Source organism: Meles meles, chromosome 11 (assembly GCF_922984935.1).
Source record: "Meles meles chromosome 11, mMelMel3.1 paternal haplotype, whole genome shotgun sequence".
NCBI classification, from domain to species: Eukaryota; Metazoa; Chordata; class Mammalia; order Carnivora; family Mustelidae; genus Meles; species Meles meles.
The window spans coordinates 88,445,849-88,473,493 of NC_060076.1; the positions used below are offsets into that span (position 1 = coordinate 88,445,849).

The 27,645-nt window shown below is 43.7% G+C and overlaps 2 protein-coding genes across 5 annotated transcripts in view; both read right to left on the reverse strand.

The window, feature by feature from the left end:
• The window catches only part of PIP5K1B (phosphatidylinositol-4-phosphate 5-kinase type 1 beta), a 290,374-nt gene that overhangs the window by 196,812 nt on the left and 65,917 nt on the right, over positions 1-27,645 (reverse strand). The window lies entirely within an intron of this gene.
• Positions 10,076-17,627, reverse strand: PABIR1 (PP2A Aalpha (PPP2R1A) and B55A (PPP2R2A) interacting phosphatase regulator 1). Its single transcript, XM_046022090.1, has one exon. It carries the CDS (start codon positions 17,438-17,440, stop codon positions 16,577-16,579), a length of 864 nt encoding a protein of 287 aa, XP_045878046.1. The 5' UTR covers positions 17,441-17,627; the 3' UTR covers positions 10,076-16,576.

Sequence of the window (27,645 nt, forward strand, 5' to 3'; positions counted from 1 at the left end):
GGGCGCCTGGGTGGCTCAGTGGGTTAAGCCACTGCCTTCGGCTCAGGTCATGATCTCAGGGTCCTGGGAAGGAGCCCCGCATCGGGCTCTCTGCTCAGCAGGGAGACTGCTCCCCCCCCCCCACCCGCTTGCCTCTCTGCCTACTTTGACTTCTCTCTCTGTCAAATAAATAAATAAAATCTTAAAAAAAAATCCTTTAATGCTTTTCTCATTGCATTTGGAAGAAAATGCAAACTCCTCACCTTGGCATGTAAGACCTCATAAGAGCTGCTGCCTACCTTGCCTTGTAATGTCGCCTCATGCTGTCCCTCCCCTTCCCCTATCCCAAGCAGGTGCTTCTCTACACCATTGCAATTCTCAGCCTCCAATGTATTTCCTTCCCAATCTTTACTGTACTTGGCAATGACTTCATTATCTGCCTGTATCTCTCTCTGGGGGGTGGGGTGTCTATTTTTCCTCCCAATAATATAAACCCCATGAAGCCAGGGAGTTGCTTTATCTATTAGAACCTAGAGATAAAACTATCAATGAAGGTTCAAGTTCTGGCTCTTAGGAGGCGTGCAAGAGATATTCACCCAGAGAACAATATTACAACCATATTAGAAATTCACCACACTTACCACTCTCCAGACTTTTGTTATTTAGGCTTCTTGAACTTAAAAAAAAATACTTGCTTATAAAACAAGCTCAAAATTAATAAAGGACTCACTACACTTGGAGGAAGTTTAATTCAAATCTGGACTCTAAACGATTCTTTATGGGGAACTCTAAGGAGAATTAAACAAAATTTATCCTGGATGTAAACTCATTCATTAAAAAAATTATGGCAGTAAGATAGCAGTACTCCATGCCTGCTTTAATGTGGAAAATATTTAAATAAGACCATAACGGCTTTCTTACAACATATCTATTTGGTCTAAACCTCTTGTTCATTTCCTCTATGAATGCACTTTGTTTCAAATCTCATAATATGCAGCCCAAAGGCTTTTCCAACACTGAGACCAACAGATGCGCAGTGATCTTGATCATATTTTGGAATATTACAAGGAGCACAAAAAAACTTAGCAAGTAATTTAAACTGCATATTCTTTGTCTAGTTTATCTTTCTATCTCCTTGTGAATCCACATCCATAAATCTAAGCTATTCCATCCAAGGCAGGAAAGAAAAGTATGTCACTGAGATGAGAGAACACATGGTTAAGCCATGTCTATTTCATTAACTTTTTAAGGAACAAATGATTTATAATTTTGCAAAACAAAAAAGAAATTAGCATTCAGGTTTAAAAAAAAACAGACACAGAGAAATAAGAAAACATTAAATTAGTAAAGGAAATGTAAAAACTTCACTCAAGAATTAATTGTTTTAAATGAGGACTGCAATTCTTATTCGCTGGAAATTCCTAGAATCGACACTGTCTTCTGCAGTTGCATGACCCTTTGCACATTCCCCTTGTCTCCTGTTATGCCTGTTCACTTATCCACTGCTGAAGAGTTGCTTCCTTTAGAAACAGCTTTGTTATTCCCTTCTGGATTCCTGTACTATCCTGGAAATATGTCTATTATACATTGTAACAAAGCACTACAAAGCACCATCGGGTTATTATTTGTTCCCATGCAGATCCTACCAAGAGCAGCATAAGGACTCACCTCTCTCTGTAACACCAGCCCCCAGCGCAGCGTCAGCTACATTGTAGGTAATCGTGAGACATTCATTGCAAAATGAATGCCCAAGTCATCTCTATTATTCCTCTCCCAAGACTTATAAGTTTGGCAACCATATTTTATAACCCTAATACTGACAAACATGACATCAAAAAGGATTTTTGTTATCTCCAGGTGCATGAAACAGAACTCTGCTTGTTGTAACGTCAAGATTTCGGAGACGTTTCAGTGGGGGAGCTGGAGGTACGATCTGCTATCACGAGTAACTCAGAAGATTGGGATCTCAAGTTGCCAGAGCTATGAAAGATGGAAACAGTGGTGACCTTAGGTCTGTAGGGGCAGATACCTATCTAACTCTGGCCTCCTCCTTCTTCATCCGCCCTCTGTCCCTCCCATTTCAGCCTTTCTTCCACGGAAGTGACAGAGCAACAACCCATGTACTGGTGACCTTACAACCCTGAATTGCAGATCACTCTAATTTAGAAGATAAAAACCTCTCAGCAACATTTTGATGGCACTGTCATAACTCTCTAGTTTGGATCGAATGAGGAAAAGGCTGTTGCAGATTCACAGAAAACAAAAATCTGAAATACACATTATTTTCAGAGAACTACACATATTTTTTTTTCCCCCAGTCACACCACAGGCGCTCCAAACGTGACCATTAACTAAATCACTTGAAACCGACTTGGAAAAGAATGTTTTAAAAGTGAACAAAATTTCATGGAAATGAACATGTCGGCTCTTTTATACTGGCAAGTCCAAGCAAACTCCGAGGTCTTTAAATTTCAAAAGCTGTTCAGACGTACATCAACACAGTGTAATTGAGAAAAATCTGGAAACATTCTAAAGAGCCAAAAATAGTTGGTTAACTATAACATGGTCCAGCCACACAGGGTAAAATGATGCAGAAGTATATTTAAAACATTCACTGTATATTACACGAGAAACAGCAGTGACAGAGCGGACTACACAGCATGATGCCATTTTCAGGTGAAAATTACACCGGCATATTCAATCACAGAGAAAGCCTGGAACAATAAACAATATATGAGAGTATAAGCCATTGCACCTCAGTGTACTTTTTTTTTTTTTTTTTTTTTTGCTTATTGGGATTTTCTAAAGTTTCTAAAATGAACCTATCTTGCTTTATCACTACAAGTGTGTGTGCATGCACGTATATGCATTTTAGTCTATTTGGCAATTGCCTTTCATCTTTCTTCACATTATTAAAATACATGGCTTCAGAAAGCTTACTTAAAAGTCCTCTAAGCTCCTCTCCTAATTACATGGATTTTGATAGACCGTGTGAAAGTTAAAGCAAATTTCTGTATTCCGGGCTATGAAACGTCAAGAAGAGGGAGAAACTCCGCAATTTTCATGAGCGTCATGAGGAAAACTAAAAGGGAAACCTTGACTTCATACACCATGAAATCTGTAACATCACTTCCTTAGTGCACTGTAAGAGTTTGAGTCTAGAAGGTTTTCTAAAGCCTAAAGTAGTCACTGATGTGCAACAATGAAATACATGAGGACATGCGTATCAATTTCCATGAGCACCCCCCCGCCCCGTTTCCCAAACACCAGCTATCATCAGTAATAAACACTGAGTTTTCAATAGCTAATAACTGTTATTAGGAAGGTTACGTAAGCCTGTGTAACCTCTCGTCCCGGAAATGTGCCATAAAGACAGGTGATAATTTCATAGATTACACACATTCTTCAGATTTCCAATGACTCAAGTTACCAGTTTCCTGGCAAAAACTTTGACATGCCTTGTACCCTCTAATCCTAACTCCTTTTCAGGTAGGAGCTATGCCCATTTAACAGGTGAAAAGACCAAGACAAGCCAAGATTAACTAATTGGCCTAAAATCACAAAGCTGGGAAGTGGAAAGGCTAGATCTGGAATGCAGTTCTACCAGTCTGCGGGAGGCCAGGCTTTTTAACCATTAGGGTTACGACACCCCCTGCATTCCCCGCCCCCAAACACACGCCGCCAACCACAAAGTAAGGGCTATCGGCAGCAGGCAATACAGTGATTCAGAGGAAACCCACACTACCTAGAGCCAGGAGAAGGAGAGGAGGTTCCATGGAATGAGCAGGACGGGATCCGAGTCTTCAAAGACAAAAATGCAGTATCAGGAGAGAGCAGATCCCAGAGCAGGCAAGGTTCTCTCCTGGGTACAAATCTGGCTTGGACGTCCCTGCGTCCTCGTCTGGAAAGGACTGGGACAGGCTGCCCAACCACAAGCAGGAACTTGACAATATTTTATAATTAGAATGAAATCTGAGCAATTCAACGTGAAGAAGGCATTCTTTCTTTCCTATTATTACTAGCGGTCTCCTCTCCCACCGTTCGGCAATAATTTCGAAAAGGAACATGAAAAAAATAATTGGTCCCTAAATAAAATCTAGGAGGACAATGAACTACTTGAAAAAATAAAACCCACAGCACGCACGGAAGAGGAAAATGTCTCTGGGTTAAGAAACTGGGCCAAACGTACAGAAGTAATTGTGTCACGGGTGTGGAACTAAATTTCAATTTATAAGTGGAAAAAAGCCATCAGAAATAGATGACAAGGGAATAAAATGAATCAGACAAATTCACGAAGGAAGTGAATCAGTAAGCTTTTAGTATTTACTTATGTTTGGAGGAGAAACATTTATTTATAGACTTTTCCCCCTCAAAATAATGCAAAAAAAAAAAAAAAAAGTAAAGAACATTTCATTTGCCTTTTTTTCCCCAGACCGTAATCATATATATGGAAAGAGACATTTCTTGGGAAGTGCTTAAGAACAATTTACCAACAAGAAAGGGAGGGAGGATGACCTTGGCTCTGCTTTATCCTCAAGGATCTGAAAGAACCCACGGTCTTTCTTCAGCCATGTGGCGGACTCCAATTCCACTCCTGCTACCCTAGCTGGGTTTCCAGGCTATCCCTCCAGAGCAAGGACTCTCACCAAGGTGGCCTGTCACTTACACGTTACTACACTGGCGCTCAGTGATCAGTCCCCTTCTTACCTGTCAGATCCGCCACAATGGACACACCCGATCACTCCATCTCTGGAGTCTGGGACACACTTTCTGTTTCCTACCTCCCTGCTTGCTCCTTCTCGGTGTCCTCTCCCTGACCTCTTAATGTGACAGAGTGCCCCAAGATTCAGCTCTTACTCTCTCCTGTTCTTGGTGCACATTCCCGTGACCCCTAGTGATTTTGAGTGTTCTCTTGATTTTACATACCATCCACAGTCATTGACAGATGACTCCCTAAGTGTGTATTTCCAGCCCAGCCCCTCTCCCGAACTCCAGACTCCCAAATCTAACTGCTGCCCTGACATCTGCACTTGAATATCTAATTAGGATCATTTACCTAACATCCAAAATGGAGGCACGGCTGCCCACCACCTCTACAACCTCGGCCAAAAAAAATCTGCACCCCTAGATTCCCACATCTCAGATGGTGACGGCTCCACTGGGCCAGGTGCTTGGGCCCCCAAACCTTGGAATTATTCTTTTCTTTCAGGGCATCTTCAAACGTTGGCTCTACCTTCAAAATAGAGAATTTAACCACATCTCCCCACCCCCACTGCCACCAGCTGCAACCAAGCCAGCACCATCTCTTACCTGGATTGATGGAAAGCCTCCTGACGGGTCCCCTTGCTTCTAGACCTGCCCTTCAAAGTCTACGGTTGACACTGCAAGAGTGTTCTTCCATCCACCCATCCATCCACCCATCCATCCACCCATCCACCCATCCATCCACCCATCCAACCTTCCATCCACCCACCCATCCATCCATCCACCCATCCATCCATCCACCCATCCACCCATCCACCCATCCACCCACCCACCCATCCACCCACCCATCCACCCATCCACCCATCCATCCACCCACCCACCCATCCACCCACCCACCCACCCATCCACCCATCCACCCACCCATCCACCCATCCATCCACCCACCCACCCACCCACCCATCCATCCATCCACCCACCCATCCACCCATCCACCCACCCATCCACCCATCCACCCACCCACCCATCCACCCACCCATCCACCCACCCATCCACCCATCCACCCATCCACCCATCCACCCATCCATCCACCCATCCACCAACCCATCCACCCATCCATCCACCCATCCATCCATCCATCCACCCATCCATCCACCCATCCACCCATGACGTTGTTCATTTATTTGCTCCCCGCTGAGCAGGGAGGCCAATGCGGGACTCAAACCCAGGACCCTCGGATCATGACCTAAGCTGAAGGCAGATGCTCACCCGACTGAGCCACCCAGGTGCCCCAAGAATGTGCCTTCTAAAACTTAGGACAATCAGGCCACTTTTGTCCTCGAAGTCCTGCAATGGCCCTCCATCTCTCATAATCAAAACCAACGTCCTTCCATGTCACGTGAGCAACCCCTCCTCCTCCTGCTCACTTCTCTGAGCAACTCCGACTACCTTTCCCTTCGGTAATTCTGCTCCAGCCACCCTGAGCTCTTTCCTCCTTCTCACTCTTCGTGTTGTGTCATTATTTCCTATGTCTTATGGTCACCTGTACCCTGTTAGAATGTAAGCAGAACATGTGCTCTACAAGGGCGTGAGTCTTTGTTTTATCCACTGCTGTACCCTAAGAGACAAGCCGGTATGAAGCACATAGTAGATGCTCAAGTCAAAACTGCTCAAAGAGTGAATTTCTAGTCTCTCAGACTAGAAACTATAAGGAGCTCAGCCATGGTACTGGATTCCTTCCTCTTAAAAATAACCTGGGCCAGGGGTGCCTCAGTGGCTCAGTGGGTTAAAGCCTCTGCTTTCGGATCAGGTCATGATCCCAGGGTCCTGGGATCGAGCCCCGCATAGGGCTCTCTGCTCAGTGGGGAGCCTGCTTCCCCCCCTCCCCCGCCTGCCTCTCTGCCTACTTATGATCCCTCTGTCAAATAAATAAATAAAATCTTTTAAAAATTTTTTTAAAAAATCCTTGAAAAAAAATATCCTGGGCCAGTTGTTCATCCATTTATCCATCTATGAATCATCCATTCAGGGTAAGCTCCAGCAATTATAATGTGCTCCGCACAGGTAGCAGGGACGGAAGTGAAAGGCCGAGGCTTCGCTTATGCGCACGGCGCAGAGACAAGAAACCATACCAACACAAGGTGGCCTGTTAACGGACTTGACAGAAGAAAGCCAGCAACGGACCAGGGCTGGAGAGGCAGGGGCCATCAGGACAGGCTTTCCAGAACAGGTAAGTTAGCTCTTGGACTAAGTTTTGAAGGAGTTAATGAAAGAAGGTGGGTAGAGACTGGAGGAAGAGGAGGGAAGAGCCATTTTCAGCAGAGGACACGGCTGACCGCAACACAGACAGCGGGTGGGAGCAGGCAATCCGGGGGAAGCCCAGACGGTTCGGTGTAGCTAGGGTCTTGGGGCGCAGGGGACGTGTGAAGGTGGGGAGGTCCTCTCTCACTCATGCTGTATCATCTGATTTAATCCTGAAGTGGAAGGGTAGTTATTCATGTCCCATTTCGGGTTTGTACTTTAGAAATTTCTGGTAGGACGCAGCGTGGTAAGATGGGGCCCTGAGAAAAACTCTACAGACAGGTACGGAATTTTAATTCAGAGTTGGAAACCTAGTATAAACTGGTATGATAAAGAGCTCCAAGAACTGTAATTTTTGACCGAAGGTAATGTGACAAGGATCATCATCATTATTATCTTTTACTGTGTTTTCAGAAGACTCTTTTTTTTTTTTAAAGATTTTATTTATATATTTGACAGAGAGAGATCACAAGTATGCAGAGAGAGTGAGAGGGAAGCAGGCTCCCTTCAGAGCAGAGAGCCCGACGTGGGACTCGATCCCAGGACCCTGAGATCATGACCTGAGCCGAAGGCAGCGGCTTAAACCACTGAGCCCCCCAGGTGCCCCCAGAAGACTCTTAAGAAGAGAACACTGAAAGAAAGATGCCGTAAGCATATCCGATTCAACTCCAAATCCCAAAAGAAGTGGAACACAGAGAATAAAAAAGGTCCACAAAGACAACCAACATCAATGTCACTCTTGAGTCCACAAGGAACTCACGAGGGCCCGAAAGAGGGCTCCCATGCCAAAAGAAATACCTAGTCCACCCATCACCTGCCCCCTGTCATGCCCTTCGGAACATCTCGGAGTTTTCTTTTCAGAAGATCCCAACACTCAATGGCTACTTGGCACTCTAGAGCTCCAGTAATCCCCCGGCTTCCAACAGTAAAACTGATCTTTCTCCTTCAAGCAAGGGGGAGGGATTCCCTGAATCACAGGCATGGTTACCTCAACCAACCACTCTGCTTTTCAAGGGCACAAAAGATCTTTCTCAATTGTCCTCTTTCACAACATGCCTTGCTAGCCAAGCCCTAGATGTGAGTTTGGCTTGGAAGACCCTTTGTAGGTGACTGGAAAAGAACCAGAACCACCCCTGGCGTCGATACAAAACGAAGCTTTCCTAGGACAGTAAGAGCAATAGGTTCTCTGTTTTGCAGTTTCAGCCCTACTGGCCAAGAGTCTGTCAATGAGTGAATTTCACGTCTCCCTAAATACTCCAGATGTTCAAAAAAGAGAAACAGATTTCAGGCACAGCGAGATCCTCGAACTATACCCATTTCTCCTTTAGGGTAGCACTTGGAATTAGGAGGGGGAAAACGAGAGGAAAGCTGAAGGGAAGAAAGCTAAATACGGCTCCAAGCACACGGATCAAGGCTCATAAAGTATGTCGGGCATGTGTGTGTCTGTGTGCATGAACACAGGCACGTGTGTGTCATACATGCATAAAACCTGAGTACTTGATGTTATCTGTTTAAACTCTCCATGTTATAAAATTATTTCCACAAGCTATAGAGAAACAAGTACCTTTTGAAGTGATTTTTCAGTATCTGTTGAACTTCTAAAATGATAACTAACCCTTTGGAACATATTGTGCCTTTTGATGCTTTGTTTCAAAATGTCTAATGGAGGAACATGACACTGTGAAACCTGAAGTCTAAGCACAAATTTGAAAATGTACTCAAAGGGAAGTTTTCCTTTTTGGGTCCTTTCATTCAACAGTGAAGTGATTTTTCTAAGAGGTAAAGGTAAAAAAATAATAAAGTTTCTCAGAGATTGCTCAATTGTTCTGCATTTAAATCTCTGCCCTCTGGGGAGAGTTCTTGTAGAAAAGGAAGGCAAGGTTGTTAATAGGCAATAAAACGCTTTGGATCCTTGTTTAAATCCTGCTGTTCTTTTGCCTCTTAAAAAAGATACATTTTTCCCCATTCGGTAGGTTGTCATTTTGTTGACGGTTTCCTTTGGGGGTGCAAGAGCTTTTTATTTGGTATAGTCCTGAGAGTTTATTTCTGCTTTTGTTTCCCTTGACTAAGAAGACAAATTTTAGAGAAAAATGTTTCTATGGTTGATGTTGAAGAGCTTACTGCCTATGGTGTCTTTTTCGGTTTGCAAATGATATAGCTGGTAAGGGGGTAATATCAAAAATATATAAAATAATAATTCATTTATATATATTATATATAAATATATTATAACTTAATTACATATAATTATATTTAATTATATTAAATTGTATTATATTATATAATTATATTTAACATATATTTATTAATATATATAATATATAAAATAAAATATAAACAACTCAACACCCAAATAACATATAATCTGATTTTAAAATAGGCAGAGGACCTGAACACGGGGCACCTGGGTGAGTTAAAGTCTCTGCCTTCGGCTCAGGTCATGAAACCAGGGTTCTGGGACCGAGCCCCACCTGGGGCTCTCTGCTCAGCAGGGAGAATATTTCCCCTCTCTCTGCCTGCCTCTCTGCCTTCTTGTGATCTCTGTCAAATAAATAAATAAAATCTTTTAAAAAAATAAAAGAATAAAAATGGGCAGAGGACCTGAACAGACATTTCTCCAAAGCAGACAAATGGCCAACCGACAAATGAAAAGATGTTCAGCGTCACTCATCATCGGGAAACTGGAAAACAGAACCATGATGAGGTGTCACTTTACACCTGTCAGAACGGCAAGAATCAAAAAGACAAGATAATAGTGTTGGCAGGAGGTGGAGAAAGAGGAACTCTCGTGCACAGCTGGTGGGAATGCAAACTGGTGCAGTCACTGTGGAAAACAGGACGGAAGTTCCTCAAATATAAAATTAGAATTATAATCCTGGGGCGCCTGGGTGGCTCAGTGGGTTAAAGCCTCTGCCTTCGGCTCAGGTCATGATCCCAGTGTCCTGGGATCAAGCCCCACATCGGGCTCTCTGCTCAGCAGGGAGCCTGCTTCCTCCTCTCTCTGCCTGCCTCTCTCCCTACTTGTGATCTCTGTCTATCAAATAAATAAATAAAATCTTTAAAAAAAAATAAAATTCGAATTATAATCCAGTAATTCCACCACTGGGTATCGACCCAAAGAAAACAAAAACACTAATTCGAAAGGATATATGTACCCCTGTGTTTATTCCAGCACTGTTTACAGAAACCAAGATAAATGGAAACAATCCAAGTGTCCATCAGTAGAAGAACGGATAAGAAAGTTGTGGTACGTACAGCTGCAGAAAGGAATGAGATCAGGCATCTGCAACGACATGGATGAACCTAGGGTTGTAGCACTAAGTGAAACAAGTCAGAGAAAAATACCACAGGGTTCCACTCTTACGTGGAATTTAAGGAACAAAACACACAAAGAAACAAAAATAACAGGCTCTTAAATACGGAGGGGGTAGGGGTGAACAGGGTGATGGGGATTAGAGGACACTTATTTGATGAGCACTGAGTAATGCACAGAATTGGTGAATCATTATATTGTACTCCTGAAACTGCTACAACGCTGTACGTTAATTACACTTCAATTTTTAAAAAAAGGAAAAGAAAAATGATCCATTTTAAACTTTCAGGGCTTTTTTTGTGTGTTGGGGGAAGGGTCAAAATGGTCTTGCCTTTGTTTCCCTAGGAATGGACAACTTCAAGACAAGCAAGGACACTGTACAACTCAAATATAAAAAGGCATATATATGTGGGGTTTTTTTTTTTAAAGGAAAAGAGTCTAAAATTTGTCTGAAATTTCTTATTTCAAATAGCAAATCAGTTTGAAAATATGTAAACCATAATTTCTTCCTATACTAATTTAATTTTACCTATTACTAAAGAAAATCCTTCCGAGAAATTCCTCTAATATGAAAATCATGTCTTAAACCACCGTTCTAAATAAATATATCATTTGATTCAACATGGAAGTGGCAGCAAGAACAAGCTGGAAAAGAGACTTTATCTCAAATGAGAAAAAGACAGAAAAAAAAAACACAAAAAGACCTAAATCCAAAAGGAAACAAAAAGTAATGGAGACGAGAAAACGCACTTGGTCTTCTCATGTTAAATGGAAATAATCACAGCACCTACTCCACAGGACTGTTAGGAGAATGACACAAACTCATTCATACAAAGCACTGGAAATCGTGTCTAGGTGCTCAATTTAGTGTTTAGTAAATATTAGTGCTAATTATTGTCACTGGTGATGGCTCATGTTATCAGGCCATTTTTGGCTTTCCCACTGGGGCAGGCAAACCGTCTTGAGGGGTTCACAATCTTGGGAAAATCTTGGCTGTAAAGGATGGCAGCCCAATTTCACAGGGGGAACACACTGAGAAACTGCCCCAGATTTCTCAAATCCAGAAACAAGAGAAGGTAATTACGGAGGATCCAACCTGTGAAGGAAGAGCTATCACCTAAGAGAGAGAGAGAGATAAGATTTGTTCTGCATCTTCCAGAGAGACAGCCTTGACCTCAGTTGTGAAAGTTACAAAGGAACGCGTTGTCTGCAAGAAAGACTCTTCAACATGGAAAACACTGACCTCATAAAAGGACAGGCTGCCCTGAAGGGTGGACAGTGTACTGTCACTGAGTGTGAACGCAGGACAAGGGTGATCAGAAGGTTCCTTAACCAGTCCCTGCTAGATGACAATCAGGACAACAGCCACGGTGTTGAGGACAGCTGACCCTTCGACAGGAACTGCCCAGCAATGCTGGACTTTACATATACTGACCCACGTCCTCCTCTCCACCGCACGGCTCAGAAGCCCATGTTCCTAACCACCACGATCCGCTGCCTACCCCTGACTTCAGAAACCTGAGCAAGTTGTTTCTTTGGCCTCTCTCTGTGTCTGTCTCATTTGCAAAATGAGAAAAGTGGCATTTATCTCAGATGGTAGTGATAAAAAGTAAATGAAATAAATTTGTTTAGTACCCAGAAGAGTGCCTGACACATAGCAAGTACCTTATATGCAATTTCTTTTTACAGAAAGGTCATTGCAACTTTTAAGAAAAATTTTTACTTGGATGGCAAGTTAAGGAAGGCATAAAGAATTGTCTTGGGGCTACAGTGAGCAATCTAATTTTTTCTATCACGTAAGTGGGACTCACGGCTTGCTGATTTAAGATGGATTCTCTAACGAAACGAAACAAGCCATGAAAAAGATGGGCAAAACTGAAGCAGGAGTTCTGCATGGGATCCAATTCTCTGTATACTTTGTCACGGCTGATCGTAAGGCCTTGAGAAAAGGGGTCTCGTCCATCACCCGCTGCTGACTTCTCTTAACACCCTCAAGGCCTTGGCCAGTAACTCAGCTACACTTTCAGCAGAATCTTTACTTGCTTCACACACTGGACTCAACCTAGGTCTCCTTAACCAACTCTTAAGCCTAGGTCAGTCCAACCACTTCTTTTGCATCTGCCATCCAGCCGCACCCTGGCATCCAACGGGGCCTGGTCAACCTTCCTCTCAACCCCGAGTCACTGCCTTACAGATTTTCACAAGGCAACATTAAATCTTTCTTTTGCTCAAGCTTCTCAATCTACTCCCACCCACCCTCAAACACTCTAGACTACTGGGTAATTAGAAAACAGAACCAATCAGATACAAATCCTTTCCTCTTTTCATATACTTTCCCCCACACCCACAAGCTCCTGCAAAAGCAAATCAATTCAGCATGTACTGATATCTTTGTTCCAGCCTCTTCCCCTCTCCTTTCTGCTTTCAGAGGGGGGAAAAAAAATGCCTCCAAACCTCCTTTCTCAGGCTGACCCTTTCTTCTATTTGCAGATGCTACCCCGGAAATGCAGGTTACAACACCTTCTTTGGTTTGTTGTTTTGGAAGTTATTCCCATCTCCCACCTCTCTCTTGGATCTTCAGACTTTTTCTCAATGCTCTATATACACAGTCTTAAGAAAAAAATTTTTTTTCTTAGTCTTGATTCCCTCATAAACCTTGACACTTTCTCCGTCTTACTGCCAAATATCTAAGAGTGGTCTGTCTCTTGGTGTGGGTGTGCAACCAGCTGACCTAACATGATAAACCCACACTGGAAGGCATCTCGATACAGATTATTCTTGGTTACAATCAATCTTTTGAGTATGCTCAAAGGTTCTGACATCCAGCACCCATAGATTTGGTGACCATCTTTTTTTTTTCCATTTTCATCGTGTTTTAAGCGAACACAATAAAGGAAAATAGACCACAGCGAATTGTTATACATGACAGGCTATACTTTAGCTAAATGTTGATGTGCTTGGGGATGTGCAGCACCAGGTTCATTAGCTTAGCAGTACTAAGACCTTATAACTGTTTTTTGAAGGACAGGTCACATGAGTTAAGCCCTTAAAAGTAATGACTAAAGTTACAAACAATAATACAACGTAAATGGTCTATATAAACTCTGAGAGCCTCATCTGATTTAAAATTTACCACCCATACAGAAAAATAAGCTAATAGAAATAAAGGTTTCCCTATACCTTCAGAGAAAAGGATCTGGCCACAGGACCTAAAATGGGAAAGAAGATGATGTATTCAATAAGAAAGCAAGGGGAGAAAACGGGGGGAGGGAGGGGCAAGGGTCAGATCCCCCCGGATCCCCTGGGCCAGAATTAGTACATTCTGGTATACCATAAACATAACAGGAAGCAAAGGAGAAGCCTTAAGCTGGACGATGGAAGGATCGATCAGACATGTAATTTTAAAAGGATTACTTTAGTTGCTGTATGGAGAATGAATGGACACCTGACCAGAGCGTGTGAGAGGGACGGGTGAAAGGGATGAGTGGGAAATAGGCTACTTTGGAAGTCTCTGAGGGAAATGAATGGTAGCCTGGGGGCAGCGTGGCCGCAGAGATGAAAACGGGGGATAGATTCCGGAAGAGAAAATCACTAAGACTTAGGGAAGATATGGGGAAAGAAAAGGAAGAGAGATGTCAAGGACATGTTGGTTTCCCAAATTTATATACATATATACACGGAAATGAGGAGCAAAATAACTTGTACAATGTATACTGAATTAACAGAAATTACCAATGTGAAGGGCAGATGAATTTTCCATAGTAAAAGGCAGACTTTTAGTTTTTACTATATAGATATCTGCATTGTTTAAATACTTTTAAAATCAGCAGGTGTACATTCTTTCATAGTTTAATTAACATGCAATAAAAAAGAAACAAAGCATTTGCCTGGCTGAAAAGGACAGGAATGGCATTTTCGGGGGGAGAACAATCCATCCAAAGGCACAAACACATGAAAGTACACGGTGCATTTAAAGAAGATCAAGGAGTCTAGCGTTCGCAGAGTAAGAAGGAAGGATGTGTGCTCTGAGAGGATGAGCAGAATTGTGAAGCTGTTTTACAGTGAATGAAGGACCTTATTATATGCCAGGTTACGGAAAGCATTCCCTACGCTGTGGGAAATGGGGAAGCACATAAAGTTTTCAAGCAGGAGGGTGAAAAACCAATCAAGTTTCTATTTCAGGAAGATCACTTTAGAGGCAGAGTGAAGACTGGGCCAGAAGGGAGGTGGGAAAATGGGTGAGATCACTTAGGCTGGAACCCAAGTTTAATCAGAGGCAAAGAAACAGAGAAGGGGAGAGGTCTCAGATTCACTTCAGGAGACAGGACTTAGCGATTACACTGGATGTGATAGGGTAAAGGGAAAAGTCAAAGACACTTCCCATGGTTTCTAGTTTAGAAAATCAGCTAGTGAGGACATCAATTTAGGTAACTCAAGAACAGGTTCAATGATACTGAATTTTGTTTTGGAGATGCTGAGGTTAAAGTGCCTCTGGAAGCAGGTCAAGGTATCCACCAGGAAGCTGGCTATACAGGTTTGAACTGGAGGAACGAGGTCAGGACTGGAGTACATGAACTACTACCCAGAACAGAGAATTTTCAGCCTATGGACACAATCTTACCCTCGACATAATTTCATTGAATTCTTAAGGCAACTTTCAAAAGTTGACCAGTTCCATTTATTCTCATAGTTGTAAAAATTCCACATAATTCTTAAAATCTCCAAAAGCAGTAACTTAGAAAGCTGGAGATTTTTATCTTGGTCTCTCTTTTATTTCTTCCCCTTCCCTTTTTGTCTGCCATTCTATCTATCTAGTAAAGGAAGATATAGGAAGCATAATATAAAAACATTTGATATTAAATATTTCTGTATTTTGTCTTAGTTGTAAAAGGCAAAGAAAAGAACATTTTACAATTCTACCTTTAATAAAATCTAAGTTAAATAATGATTTACCTATGTGACTCTCCACTGATTTTCTCTTCCTTGTCACTGACCCTTAATCAAGTAGCATCCCCAAGGCAGTCAGCTCCAGCTCTGGCTTTAACTACACAGGTTCCTGCAACTATTCCACAGTTCTGTTGTTGCACACTGTCAGAAATCCAAGTCACACTGTACCTCTGTCTAACCGATGGTGCCCTAGTTTGATGGGAGGTGGAGAGGAAGGACCTGTTGGCAAGGAAACAGCTGCTTCCTTCCTGAGCCAGGGAAACCAGGAAGGTGACAGATGGGCAGAGCAGAAAAGCAGCCAAAAGCTGCTTTGGCTCCTTGTTGGCAAGGATTTTTCACTGAGGCACAACTGGATATTTTAAAGCATATCAATGATTGAGAGACCTATCTGCCTGGGTGCTCTGATGAAGTTCAACAGGGCTTCCCACATTTTCTACATCTGAGAAACTTTTAAGTTTGCAGTGGTACAAAGAACCTGGTCTCAGCCTATGTAGAATGGGCTAAGACTGCAAGGCACTGTCCCATTTTCCTTCAGGATTATACCCAAGAGAATGCACTTTCTGGCTTAAAATTGTTTTTTCTTAAACTCTCCTGTAGTTCTATTTGCACAACTTATTAGAATTAATATTAAAATTTCATTAGAAAATGGTGTGTGTTTACTTTATATAGTTAATTTAAAAAGATTTGTTGCAAACTTTCATATTTTTTTCTTTTATCATTCCCCCTCCCAGCCACTTGTGTACCCAGAAAATTAAATACCCAAGGATTCCTGGATAAAATAGACAACCATTAGATCGATATGTTATAGCTAACATATTTTTTAAAAATTGCTGTAAATAGCTAAGTTTTTCGTCAAATAGAAATGATCAATCACTGAAAAATAACATTAAAAATTAGTGTGGGCATGAAATATGGAATTTTAAAACATCAGTTTACTATGCTATTAATTCAACATTTATATTTGCATCAGAACTTAATAATCCCATAAATAAATAGAGCTCTCAATTATTTTAAAAAATCAAGGGATAACATATGTATTTAAACATATTAGCAGCATAAAGACGTATGCTTCAACACACTTATTGGAAAACGTCTGAAAATATTACTACACTGAATTCAAGGGCATCTGCAGAAACCTGACATAAAAGTTCTATAGAGTAACAATATTTCAGGAAATTCCAAAAAAAGGAAGAGGGTCAAATAGGAAATAGCCTCAAATTAATTGACAAAGTTCAGTGCTTGCTCCGACTTGATTTTTTTCCTCTCCGTTGCAAAACAAAAACAAAACAGAAAACAAACGAACAAAAAAACCGAGTCTCAGGATGGGTGGGTGAATCACTTAGATGAAAGTTCATCTACTGGAATAAATGGAGAGGCCGCTTGGGCAGGCGACACAGGAGAGTCGGTGGTAGTGCTGACTTTCGCTGGTGAGTTACACGAAGATCCCGCACTGCTGCTGTTTCCGTCGAGGGTATCCGACGATACACACACACCAGGATCTGACAGCTGCGCAACGTCAGAAGAAAGCATGTTGGTGATGCCCTGGAAAAATCTCTTTGGCTGATACTCAGTTTCCATTTCACATTTTCTTTTCAATGGTCCAAGAACACTTGGTCTAATGCAATTGATGGGACTCTGGCTTCTCCGGGTAGTAAATCGAGTCGTTGGGCTGGGAATGGGGCTCGGAGGCAATCCATTGCTACTCACAAAACTTTGCAAGGAGGGTGAAAAACACTGCTTCCCAATCCCCCGGGTGGGCGACGGTGCTGGTGACACCGGAATGAAATCGATGCGCTTCGGGGAGGCGGACTTCTCCACGTCGTTGTCACTCAGGCTGAAACTTTCCTCCCAGGAGTGGCTTATCTGCATTGCGTTCTGCACCTCGCGCTCGTGGACGGTCTCTCGGTTGATCAAGTCCATGCCCTCCTCCTGTTTGATCTGGTGCAAGCGGCTGCTGTGCATGCGGACGGGGGAGGCCGGCAGTAGCAGGCCGTGGCGGTTCTGGAACGTCGTGCTGTTCCGCCTGGCGCTCGGCGCCTCGGCCTGGAACACCGGCGAAGTGTCACTGAGGCCGTGGATCAGGGGGGCGCTGTTAGACCTCCTGAGGCCCCCGCCGGCACCGCTGCCGCCGCCCTCCGCCGGGCTCCCGCCAGTACCCGGAGGCAACTCCAGGTCTAGCTCCATCTTCTCCTGAGCCATGTCTGGGGCAGGGAGGCGGGGGCGGCGCTCAGAGACCTAGGACTCCCATTCCCCGCAGTCCAGGGCCAGGGCCACCGCCGCCGCCGCCGCCGCGAATCTGTCAGCGGGCTCGTCCTTTTGCGCATGCGTGCCCTTTCGCGCAGGCGCCCTGAGATTTCCCTCTCCGTGGCGCTTGCTTAATGCGTAATAGCCGCCCGCAGCCCTAGGGGGAGGGGCAAGGAGTGGTTGGGCAGCTACTCAATCCATTTCTTCCGCAATTAGTTATCGAGCTGCAAGCTCTCGGCTACGCATGTTAATAAGGTTACCATGTCCCGGAGTATGCATTTGTAAAAGGAGACCCTGAAAGGCCGACGGTGATATGGGGCTATATGAAGGGGAGTAGAGCTTGGCCTAACCAGGGAGGGCTTCCCTGAGGAAGGGACCATCTGCTGAGATCAGGAGGAGACAAAATGGGTGCAGGATAGTCAACCGTCCAGGAAGCGGGAAGCTGGGGCCACCGCTGTGGTGGCAGGCGGGAACCAGGAGGTGAGGGAGGGAGTGTGGCCTGCAGTGGGGAGTGAGGGCTGCCCTGACGTGAGGTCCCGGGCAGTCCTGGCCTTTATCCTGAGAACAATGAAAACTCGGAAGGTTTTCAAGCATGAGTCTAACAGCGACCGCAAAGCCTGCTGGCCGCCGTCTGGAGAAAGGATGGTTGGGAGATTAGAACCCACAGGGAAAAGTCCAGAGGGGAGGCAGTCTCCTAGGCCAGAGGAGATGGTAATTTGCACTGAGGGGTTAGTGTGGGAGAGGAGAGAACGGTAAATTTGAGAACGATTTAGATCGGGGAAAAACCAACCTGTCATGGTATTACTATTATTTTATTTAGATTCATACTTCTAGGACGAGCATATGTGCTCAATAATCTTCACTCAGTATAAAGGGTTAAACGAAGGGAAAAGCAATAGGGCTTCACGCTTTAAAAATAAAGACAATATTTAGCTCATGCAATTAATATAAACTTTGATATCTCATTAAAATGGCTTTCTGTTTATTCATGTATTCAGTCAACGTTGGTTCGCTGTTGTTTTTTCCCCGATGTACTAAGCACTGCTACAAAAGAGGCCCTAATATGAGAGCATTTAGTTTCTACTGAAGGGAAAGAGAGAGATAAATAAGCTATTTTCACATCGTGGCAAACCTTAGGAAAAAATAGGAGGGTGTGATAGAGCACTACTGATACAAGGGAGGGGGCATCAGAGCTGAGATCCAACCACAAGAAGCAAGTCATGTTGACATCTGGGGGATGACTATTCTAAGCATAGAAAAGAGCACCTGCTAAGAAAGCCCTAGGCAGACATGAGGTTGGTGAGTCGGCACGAGAAGACAAAAGGGCAGCTGAAGCATAAGGGGGAGAGTGGTGTGAGGACACAGAAGAGTCTGGATCTCATCCTAAGTACAATGAAAAGCCACGAGGGAGTTTAAAGCAGGAAAGTGATATTATCTGGTTTAGGTTTTAAATATCGCTTTGGCTCGGTGGGAATTAGGCTGAAAGCCGGCAAGAGTGGAAGCAAAGGGGCGGATCCAGAACGAAAGGCAACAGTAGAGGTAGATGACTGGGCGAGGGCTGTAGCAGCAGTGACAGGGAGAAGTAGACGGAATCAGATGTTCTGGAAGTAGAACCAAGAGGATATGCAGATGGATCCATTTCGATGTTGAAAGGAACAGACCATTCAAAGGCAACCCCTAGGTTTCTTAACACTGCGTAGATGGTAGTATCATTTACAGAGAGAGGGGAGGAATGGGTTTCAAAAAGTGGAAATTAAGAGTTCCGTGGGGCAATGTGAGTTGTAGGTGGCTATGAGATATCCAGGTGGCTGTTTGAACTGAAAGAAAGCGCCGTGATTTTTGTTGGTCCTTCTCTTTTTGCAGCTGAAGAATGTAAGGTCCAGAGAGGCTAAGTGACATATTATCACACACCTTGTTTAGTAGTGGGGACCTGTATTAGAATCCAGGTCTCTTGGTTCCCAGTCTATGCCTCTTTTTCCACTGTACCTCAAAGTAGTTGTTCATTTGAATTCCCTGCAAAATACAGGTCCTAATGCTGTAATGTTGATTCTTCACGCCTGTAATTATATAGAAACTGATTTAAGCTTTCCAAATGTCAGACACTATCCAAAGTGCTTCACATGTAGTACCTTACTTAAGTCCTCACAACAACCCTATCAGGGAGGTATTGTCCTCATTACGCAGGGGAAACTGAGATGCAGAAATGAAGCAATGTCACCAGATTAAGAGTAAAGAGCAGAATCTGGGCTTTCTGGGTCCAGAATGTGGGCACCGTATTGCTTCTTCTAGGTGCAATGACGTTTTGGAACTGGGAGAAGCCACGTCTGTTGCCTTTGTGAAGGCAACAGAACTTGAGACGGGATGCGATGCACAGAATTTTAACAGAGCGACAAGATTTTCATACAGAACTGGTGGCGTGATAATACAATAGCGTATTTGCTGATACATGATGTACTCGGAGAAGAACAGTAATGGGGAAAAACTTGGAAATGGAAGTTGGAGTGCGAAAATCCGGGCTCTGAACACCAGGCAAAAGGGCCTATACTTAACATGTGAGGCAACAGGAAACAGTGGAAGGTTTCTGACAAGACGAATGACACCAGGAGAACTACAATTTAGGACCTGCCAGGCGGCTCAAGGATGGAGTGAAGTGGGAGAACGGAAGGGGACATAATCAACACCTAAGACCTTCCAGGTACTTTAAACACTCCATCGTCCCACTTGGTCCTCACTGCAATCCCATAAATTACTGTTATGCTCATTCTGCAGAGGGACAACAGAGGTTCAAAAATTGCAAAAGGTGAGGGGCGCCTTGGTGGCACAGTTGTGAAGCATCCAACTCTTGGTTTTGGCCCAGGTCATGATCTGAGTTGTGCGACTGAGCCCTGTGTGCTTAAGACTCTCTCCCTCTCCCTTAACGATTTTGCAAAAGGCCCGACTACGATGTAGAAAACAAAGAGCTGAACTGATCCGAATCAAGGTCCCACTTCAAAACCTGCATTATTTTTGCTGCCTTTCCCACGGATTCGAGAAGGAGAATCTGGTGGCTAACTGGGAGACGAAAGCAAGGTCTAAGCTCACGCTGGGGATGGCAGAAAAAGGAGACGGATTTGAGAGACAGGAAGCTATCGACAGTACCTGACTCCCTGTGTTTCTGGAGGATGAAGAGAAGAGGCGTCCCAAATGACAAGTTCAAACAGGAGTGGCTCAAAGAATGGTAATTAAATAAAAAGAGGAGAGAGAAGAGGAAGAGCTTTCAGAAGGAACTATTAGAGAAACAGAAAAAAGCATTAATTTCAGAAATTTTAACAGTCACAGCATATTGCTGATTTGCATATTACTGAATTATTACTAATGTGGCTCAAATGTGCCAACACTATTCATCCATGTTTGGAGAAGTACAACTATTATCTTTACTAATAAAACACAGAGATAGTGGTAAGTCCACAAAATCAAACATCTGCGCCCTTTGGTCCTTGCCTGAACACAACTATGAGCAATCTTCACTCATTTCCTTGTTTCTGCCCTCTCTCTGTAGGTCAGTTTTCCAAGCAATCTGCAAGGTGTTCCTGGAAGGAAAGACTTGAATAGAACCTCTCAGCGGATTCCCACTCAGAAAGTCAATGTTATTGCCACAGTCTGTATAGCCCTATCTGATCTGGGTCCCTGCTGTCCCTCTGACCCCACCTCCAGATACTGTCCCCCTCTCTGCCTTCCCTCCGATTTAGAGGCCCCTTCCTGCCTTTCAGCCCATGAGGCAGGCCCCCCCTCCACCTGGCTAACTCTTCTTCCGGTGGACGTCCACATGCTCCATTCCGTCAGGTCTCTACAAAAATGTCACCGACTGAGAGGCTTTCCCCAACCTTCCCTTATAAAAAGCAACAGTAGTTCCCGACACCAAGCCTACACTCATTCCCATGCCCCTTACACCGTCTTTATTTTCCTCTAGAGCGCCAAATGACCCATATGTATGTATCGTTTTCTTGCCTCTTATCCTCAAGAAGGTCAGCTCCACAGGAACAGGGCCTTTGCTTTGTTTCCTGCTGTGTGCCTAGCATCCAGACCACGACCCAGGCCACAGGACTCAGTAAGCAACTGTACCATAGTGCACATGAGTGATCGATAACTGAACGGACTAACACAGCTTCATCCAGACAGAAGAAAACTCTGTTATTGGAAAATCCAGCTTAACAGGCTTTTCTACACTGGTTCTACATGCTTTTCACTCTGACGATTCCTTGTCTTTTATCAAGATTATTATTAAAGTGCCCTCCAGGCCACACATGTCGATCACCTGATCTAACCGATATGTCAACGAGGAAACCAAAGCCCTAAGTTTCCACTCCTTTTCAATCACATGCGGATACACTCTTGATAGAATTAAAATGCTCAGTGCTGAGGATTCTAAGCAGTATTTAATGTATTTAGTTACTGCTTCCTCTCAAAGGAATAAAGGATAAATGAGATAAAACAGCAGCCATAAATCGCAATTCAGCCTGTTGCAAATGAATAATGGAGAAGCAGGATTCAGGAGATTGTCCCTGAGTCAATTCATCCTTCTGGTTTCACTCTGGGTAGGAATTAAATACCGCACTTAGACAGCTGATATTCGTGCTCACTCCTGAGTCATAAAAGCAGATTTCTTCTACTCAATAGTTAAGCTTTATTGTGATTAATATTACATTTTCTTAAGCTAACAGATAGTTTCCTTTTAATTCCCAGGGGCAGTTTTTCACCATTAAAGTCCCAAGCAGGGGCGCCTGGGTGGCTCAGTGGGTTAAAGCCTCTGCCTTTGGCTCGGGTCATGATCCCAGGGTCCTGGGATCGAGCCCCGTGTTGGGCTCTCTGCTCAGCAGGGAGCCTGCTTCCCTTCCTCTCTCTCTGCCTGCCTCTCTGCCTACTTGTAATCTCTGCCTATCAAAAACAAAAACAAACAAACAAACAAACAAAAACCTCCCAAGTATATGGCAAGGCAAACACCCACCTCTGAGTCCACCCATATGAATGTGAAATACAAACGTGTGTGTATGTACACTCTGAATGGACTGACAAATAGCTCAACATCCCACCGTAACCAGCATCACCGATCTAAAATAAAAATACAGCAGAAGAAAACTGGACTTTCATAGTATGGAAACTTAGCATCCACTAGTTCAACTGCTTAGGAAAAATGTCTGGCAGTACCTACCAGAAGAAAATGTATGTATGCTCTCTGGTTCAGCAATTCCACTCCTGGGTACAGACCCAAGATAAACTCCTTCTTCTGTGTCCTAAAAGACATGTCCAAGAATGCTCCTTGCACTATTATTTGTAATAGCCCCTAATTGGGAAAAACGCACATGTCTATAAACAGTAAATAGTACTACGGAATTTTTATTCAACAACATGAATGAGTTACAGGATAACGTTGCAAGAAAGAAATCAAACACAAGAGTTAGATAATCTGTGACTCCATTTTCATAAAGTTCAAGAACAGCCTAAATCAATCTAGGGTGGTAGAAGCCAAAATACTTGTTACCATTGGGACAACTGACTGGGAGGGGCACAGGAAATGTTCCATGTCCTGATCTGGGGACTGGTTACACAGGAAAACACACGTGTGAAAATTCATTAAACTAAATACCTGAAAATTACGCACCGCATTGTAGAAGGAATTAGACTTCAAAATGTTATTGGTACAGAAAAAGAGAACGGGAACTTGAAATGTAAGTGGAAGACAGAAGAGAGTAAGAATAGTTCAACTGGGGGCACCTGGGTGGCTCAGTGGGTTAAGCTGCCACCTTCGGCTCAGGTCATGATCTCAGGGTCCTGGGATCGAGTCCTGCATTGGGCTCTCTGCTCAGCAGGGAGCCTGCTTTCCTCTCTCTCTCTGTGCCTACCTCTCTGCCTACTTGTGATCTCTCTCTGTCAAATAAATAAATAAAATCTTTAAAAAAAAAAGAATAGTTCAACTGAAAGGAAGTTGTTTTGTTCAAACACGAATCATGAGCGTAAACTGGAATGGTCATCTTCCAAATCTCTCTGACACACGACAGCATGAGTCGAAGAACAGCCAGCTGGCCTTGCTAGCCCAGAGAATGGACACAGAAGTACACACACACACACACACACACACACACTCACACACACTCCTCGAGCGACATTTCACTGGGGCCGTAAACTCCAACAGACTCCAGCCACCTCATGTAAGCTCCAGATACTTGTGTGAGGCTGGTTACAGGTCACCAACAGAACCACCAGCTCTCCTTGATCCTGTTCCCAAAGCGTCCTCGAAGTTCGTTATTTCTAAGAAGGCATGGAGGAGGAAAGGAAGCCCATTTCATAACCTTTGCTTTTCTCAACTTCGTATGTGTTCAGTCAGTGTTGGCTCCACAATGTTCTCCTGGCATCATGCAGGAGATCGAACAGTTAAAGTAAATGGAGTCAAGGAACTCAGCGGGGGCTGTTACCAGGTACAGAAAGAATGAGAACTATGCCTAAGGACATGATTTTGGCCAGAAGGAACTAATGTAATTATCCTGATCAAAGAAAAGATGATATCAGGAACTCACCAACCATTCACTCTCCAACTACTGCGAGCCTGCTACTTATAGATTCTCTCTGAGGTTATTTACCCTCAAGGATCCTTCTTCTAATCCTTAAAACTTTAAAGCAACAGCAAGGATTAGAAAATCAGAGGAGAAGTTTACTCTGGAACTCGTGATCCCTCTCACTGTTGATTTTTCACGACTGCTGAAAGCCATCAGCCCACTTGCATGGAGCCACGCCCACCATACGGAGATGGGCCACATGGTAAAAAGGTGCCTCAAAGCCCCAAGAGAAGAAGTTCACAGCCTAGGCCCTCAGCAAAGTTCAAGTCAACATGTCAATGTGAATTGTAGTTACTGTGTTCAATTTTCTCAAAGGAGAGTATCAGGGAAGACACTAAGCCATCCGGCCCCCATTCTTTATTGCATGAAGTCTTTCCATAGCAGAGAAAAAGGAGTTGATATCATTCGTTCCTCACTGGTTTTATAGATCTGAGGCAGCGTTCACTTTGTGGTGCCTTCACTTTGGCATCGAACTTCTCATAGGCCACAAACCAAAGTGATCACTGATATCCCTTTCTGTGGCTACATGCTTCTCTCTGCCGGCTTGCCATCTTTCCCTAGCAGGATTGATCCACCTGGCAAGAAGGAAAAACTAACGCATGGCTTTATGGATAATGGATAAAGTTAACTTTAAAACATGTGAAGGCTACAAATCTATTTGGACTGATATGTGGGCCTTCTAGTTGGAAGTCTCAGAAGCCTCTATTAGGGCTCAAGAAATGAGTACACAGCAGGACCATAGCAAAAAAAAAAAAAAAAAAAAGAGGAATCGAACCTGAGTCAGACTATCATACTTCTTGCTCTGTGACCTTGGAGAAACCCGTCAACCTCTCTGGGCTTCTCTCATTTATGAAGAGGGGACACAACCTCTTCATGAGGATCAAATGGCCTGATGTCATACTAAGCTTTATAAACACTAGAAGGCCCTGTACAAACAGGTTTCTCTGTATTAAGATCCTCCATGCTGGAATGCCTAGGTGGCTCAGTCGGTTAGGCATCTGCTTTTGGCTCAAGTCATGATCCCAGGGTCCTGGGATCAAATCCCACATCAGGCTCCCTGCTCAGTAGGGAGCCTGCTTCTCCCTCTCCCCTGTTTGCACTCTCTCTTAAAAAAAAAAAAATCTTTAAAATATCTTTAAAAAAAAAAATCCTCAGTGCCATGATCAGAAAATGATCTTCCCCACTTTTCCACCCCTCTCACCAGAGGGCATCCTTGTTTTCTTGCTTTTAGTTCAATCCTGTGGAAGCAAATTCTCTCTTCATCTTCTTCCCTGAGACCATAGTACTCTTTAGAGACAAACACGTTCTGGGGTTTAAAAAAGTATGAATGAAAGGTTCATATGCGGGTCACAGTTCCTGACAAAGAAAAACAAGAACAGACTTCCTTTCTAAGAATTTTACTGAATCTGAGAAGAGATGGACCGCACAGGGGTAGAAAGGCCATCGGCAAGTAAAAATGTGGCTGGATCAGTGAATGCTATTCCCAACAGCAAGCCATTTGTTAATCCCCAAAGACAGGAGCTACCCTCCCTGGTCGTGCTGAACTTTTCAATTAGGACTAATCCCAGAGGCTTATTCTTATTTATTCATTGTAAACCCTGTTTTGAATTGCTGCTGTCATGCTACTGTCCTTCCTGGTATCGAATAAGCTGCCCAGGCACACATACTGGGCTATGCCTGACAAATGGAACACGGCCTCTTTCAGACAAAACAAGCAGAGTAAAAGGGAACAGACTGAAGAAACATTCCAGAAGCTTCAATGGTCCCCCTTCCTTAAGATGTGTCTTTTCCTCCAGGTAGCTGACACCCGGAGGGATGTTTTGAGGAAGAGGACAAATGTTCCATGGAAGTTGGAAGCTGGACCTAAAGACCGGCAAGAAACATGCTTAAGGGACTTTTTTTTTTCTTTTCTTTTCTTTTTTTTTGGCTTCAGAGGGTGGCCACTGCACAGCCAAGATTTCCTTACCCTCGCTGACACTTGAAGACAGCAAGGATTAATAGTAGTCAAGAGGGCAGTTCATGATTTGTCCTTCTCTTTTTACCCACTGTCCCTCAACCTAAATAGGACAAGCAAATGCAACAAAAAAGAACATGTACTAAGAATGAGGGTGCTTTAATTCCTCCTGGATTACACTGGCTAATCTCTAAACCAAATATAAGAAACGTTCCATTTGTTAGTACGAAGTCTATTTTTACCACTCATGGAGTTCAGCCTTCAGAAAGTTCCTACTCATTAGGAAATGGTACAGATTTTTCTTTTCCCCTCTCCTCTTGAAAACCAAAGCCAAAGATAGACTTCTTCTGCCTTTATAATTAAGACGCTTTCCACCAATGTTTTCATTATTCCCGTCACCAGATAATAGAGAATTATATTATGTAAAGACACGTGTGCCAGGTACTTACAAAACTTGTAAGTACTGTGTGTATAAACTTGTTCAGTCCCCGCACCAAGTCTAGGGTTAGGATCCTCATTTTACAGAGGTTTTAGAGAAGTTAAGTTGTCTGCAGCGACATAACCAGATAAGTGGTAGAAGACCCAGAGCCCAGAGGTGAGCTCTTCCTCATCTCACCTATTGCTCCTCAAGAAATACGCTTGGGTTCCTCACACCTGCCACATTCATGGTGCTCCAGGTTATCTTCCAATGTCAGTGGACCGGACATGAGCAGGGTAATAATTCTGTTTATCTGAAGGCAGATGAGGGCTCCACATAACTACATGGGCTTACAGATACCAGTGAGGTTATGAAATCGGGCAGCTAATCAATGCCCTTTTGTCCCAAGAGAGTCATGAAACCCAATGCAAAGGGTTAGAATCGCAGAATGATCAGAAGGAGCCTTCAGAAATGACCCACATTAGAGGCGCCTGGGTGGGTCCAGCTCTTAATTTTGGCCCAGCTCCTGATCTCAGGGTTGTGAGGTCAAGCTCCACGTCATGCTCTGCACTGAGCATCGAGTCTGCCTGAGATTCTGGCTCTCTCCCTGGCCCTCCCCACCTTCTGTCTCTCTCAAGTAAATAAATAAATCTTTGGTGGGGGAGTGGGAAATGACACACACTAAACTTGACCAGCCAGTCCACTGCGGTTCAGAGAGAACCAATGATTTCTTTGAGTTCAAAAAGGCACTGGGACAGAGGAAGGATGCTTTATTAAATCTGTACAGACTGGGGCGCCTGGGTGGCTCAGTGGGTTAAAGCCTCTGCCTTCAGCTCAGGTCATGATCCCAGGGTCCTGGGATCGAGCCCCGCATCCAGCTCTCTGCTCAGTAGGGAGCCTGCCTCCCCCTTTCTCTCTGCCTGCCTCTCTGCCTACTTGTGATTTCCGTTTGTCAAATAAATAAATAAAATCTTTAAAAAAAATCTGTACAGATTGCTTTGTGATATTTGCTCCATGGGTTCCCCTTTCACTTCCAACTCCTCCTCTCAGCAACGGCATCCACCTCCCTGCTTTTAACTACGCCTGATGTGCTGACATCACTCACATTTCTATTCCTAGACACAGCGGACCCATCTTGAGCCTGGAATCTGCAGCCATCTACGAGGCACTGCCACTTGAGATTCCATAGGACCTTCAG

Excerpts from the sequence above, each read along its gene's own strand:
- PABIR1 (XM_046022090.1), bottom strand. The coding sequence starts at position 17,440 with ATGGCTCAGGAGAAGATGGAGCTAGACCTGGAGTTGCCTCCGGGTACT.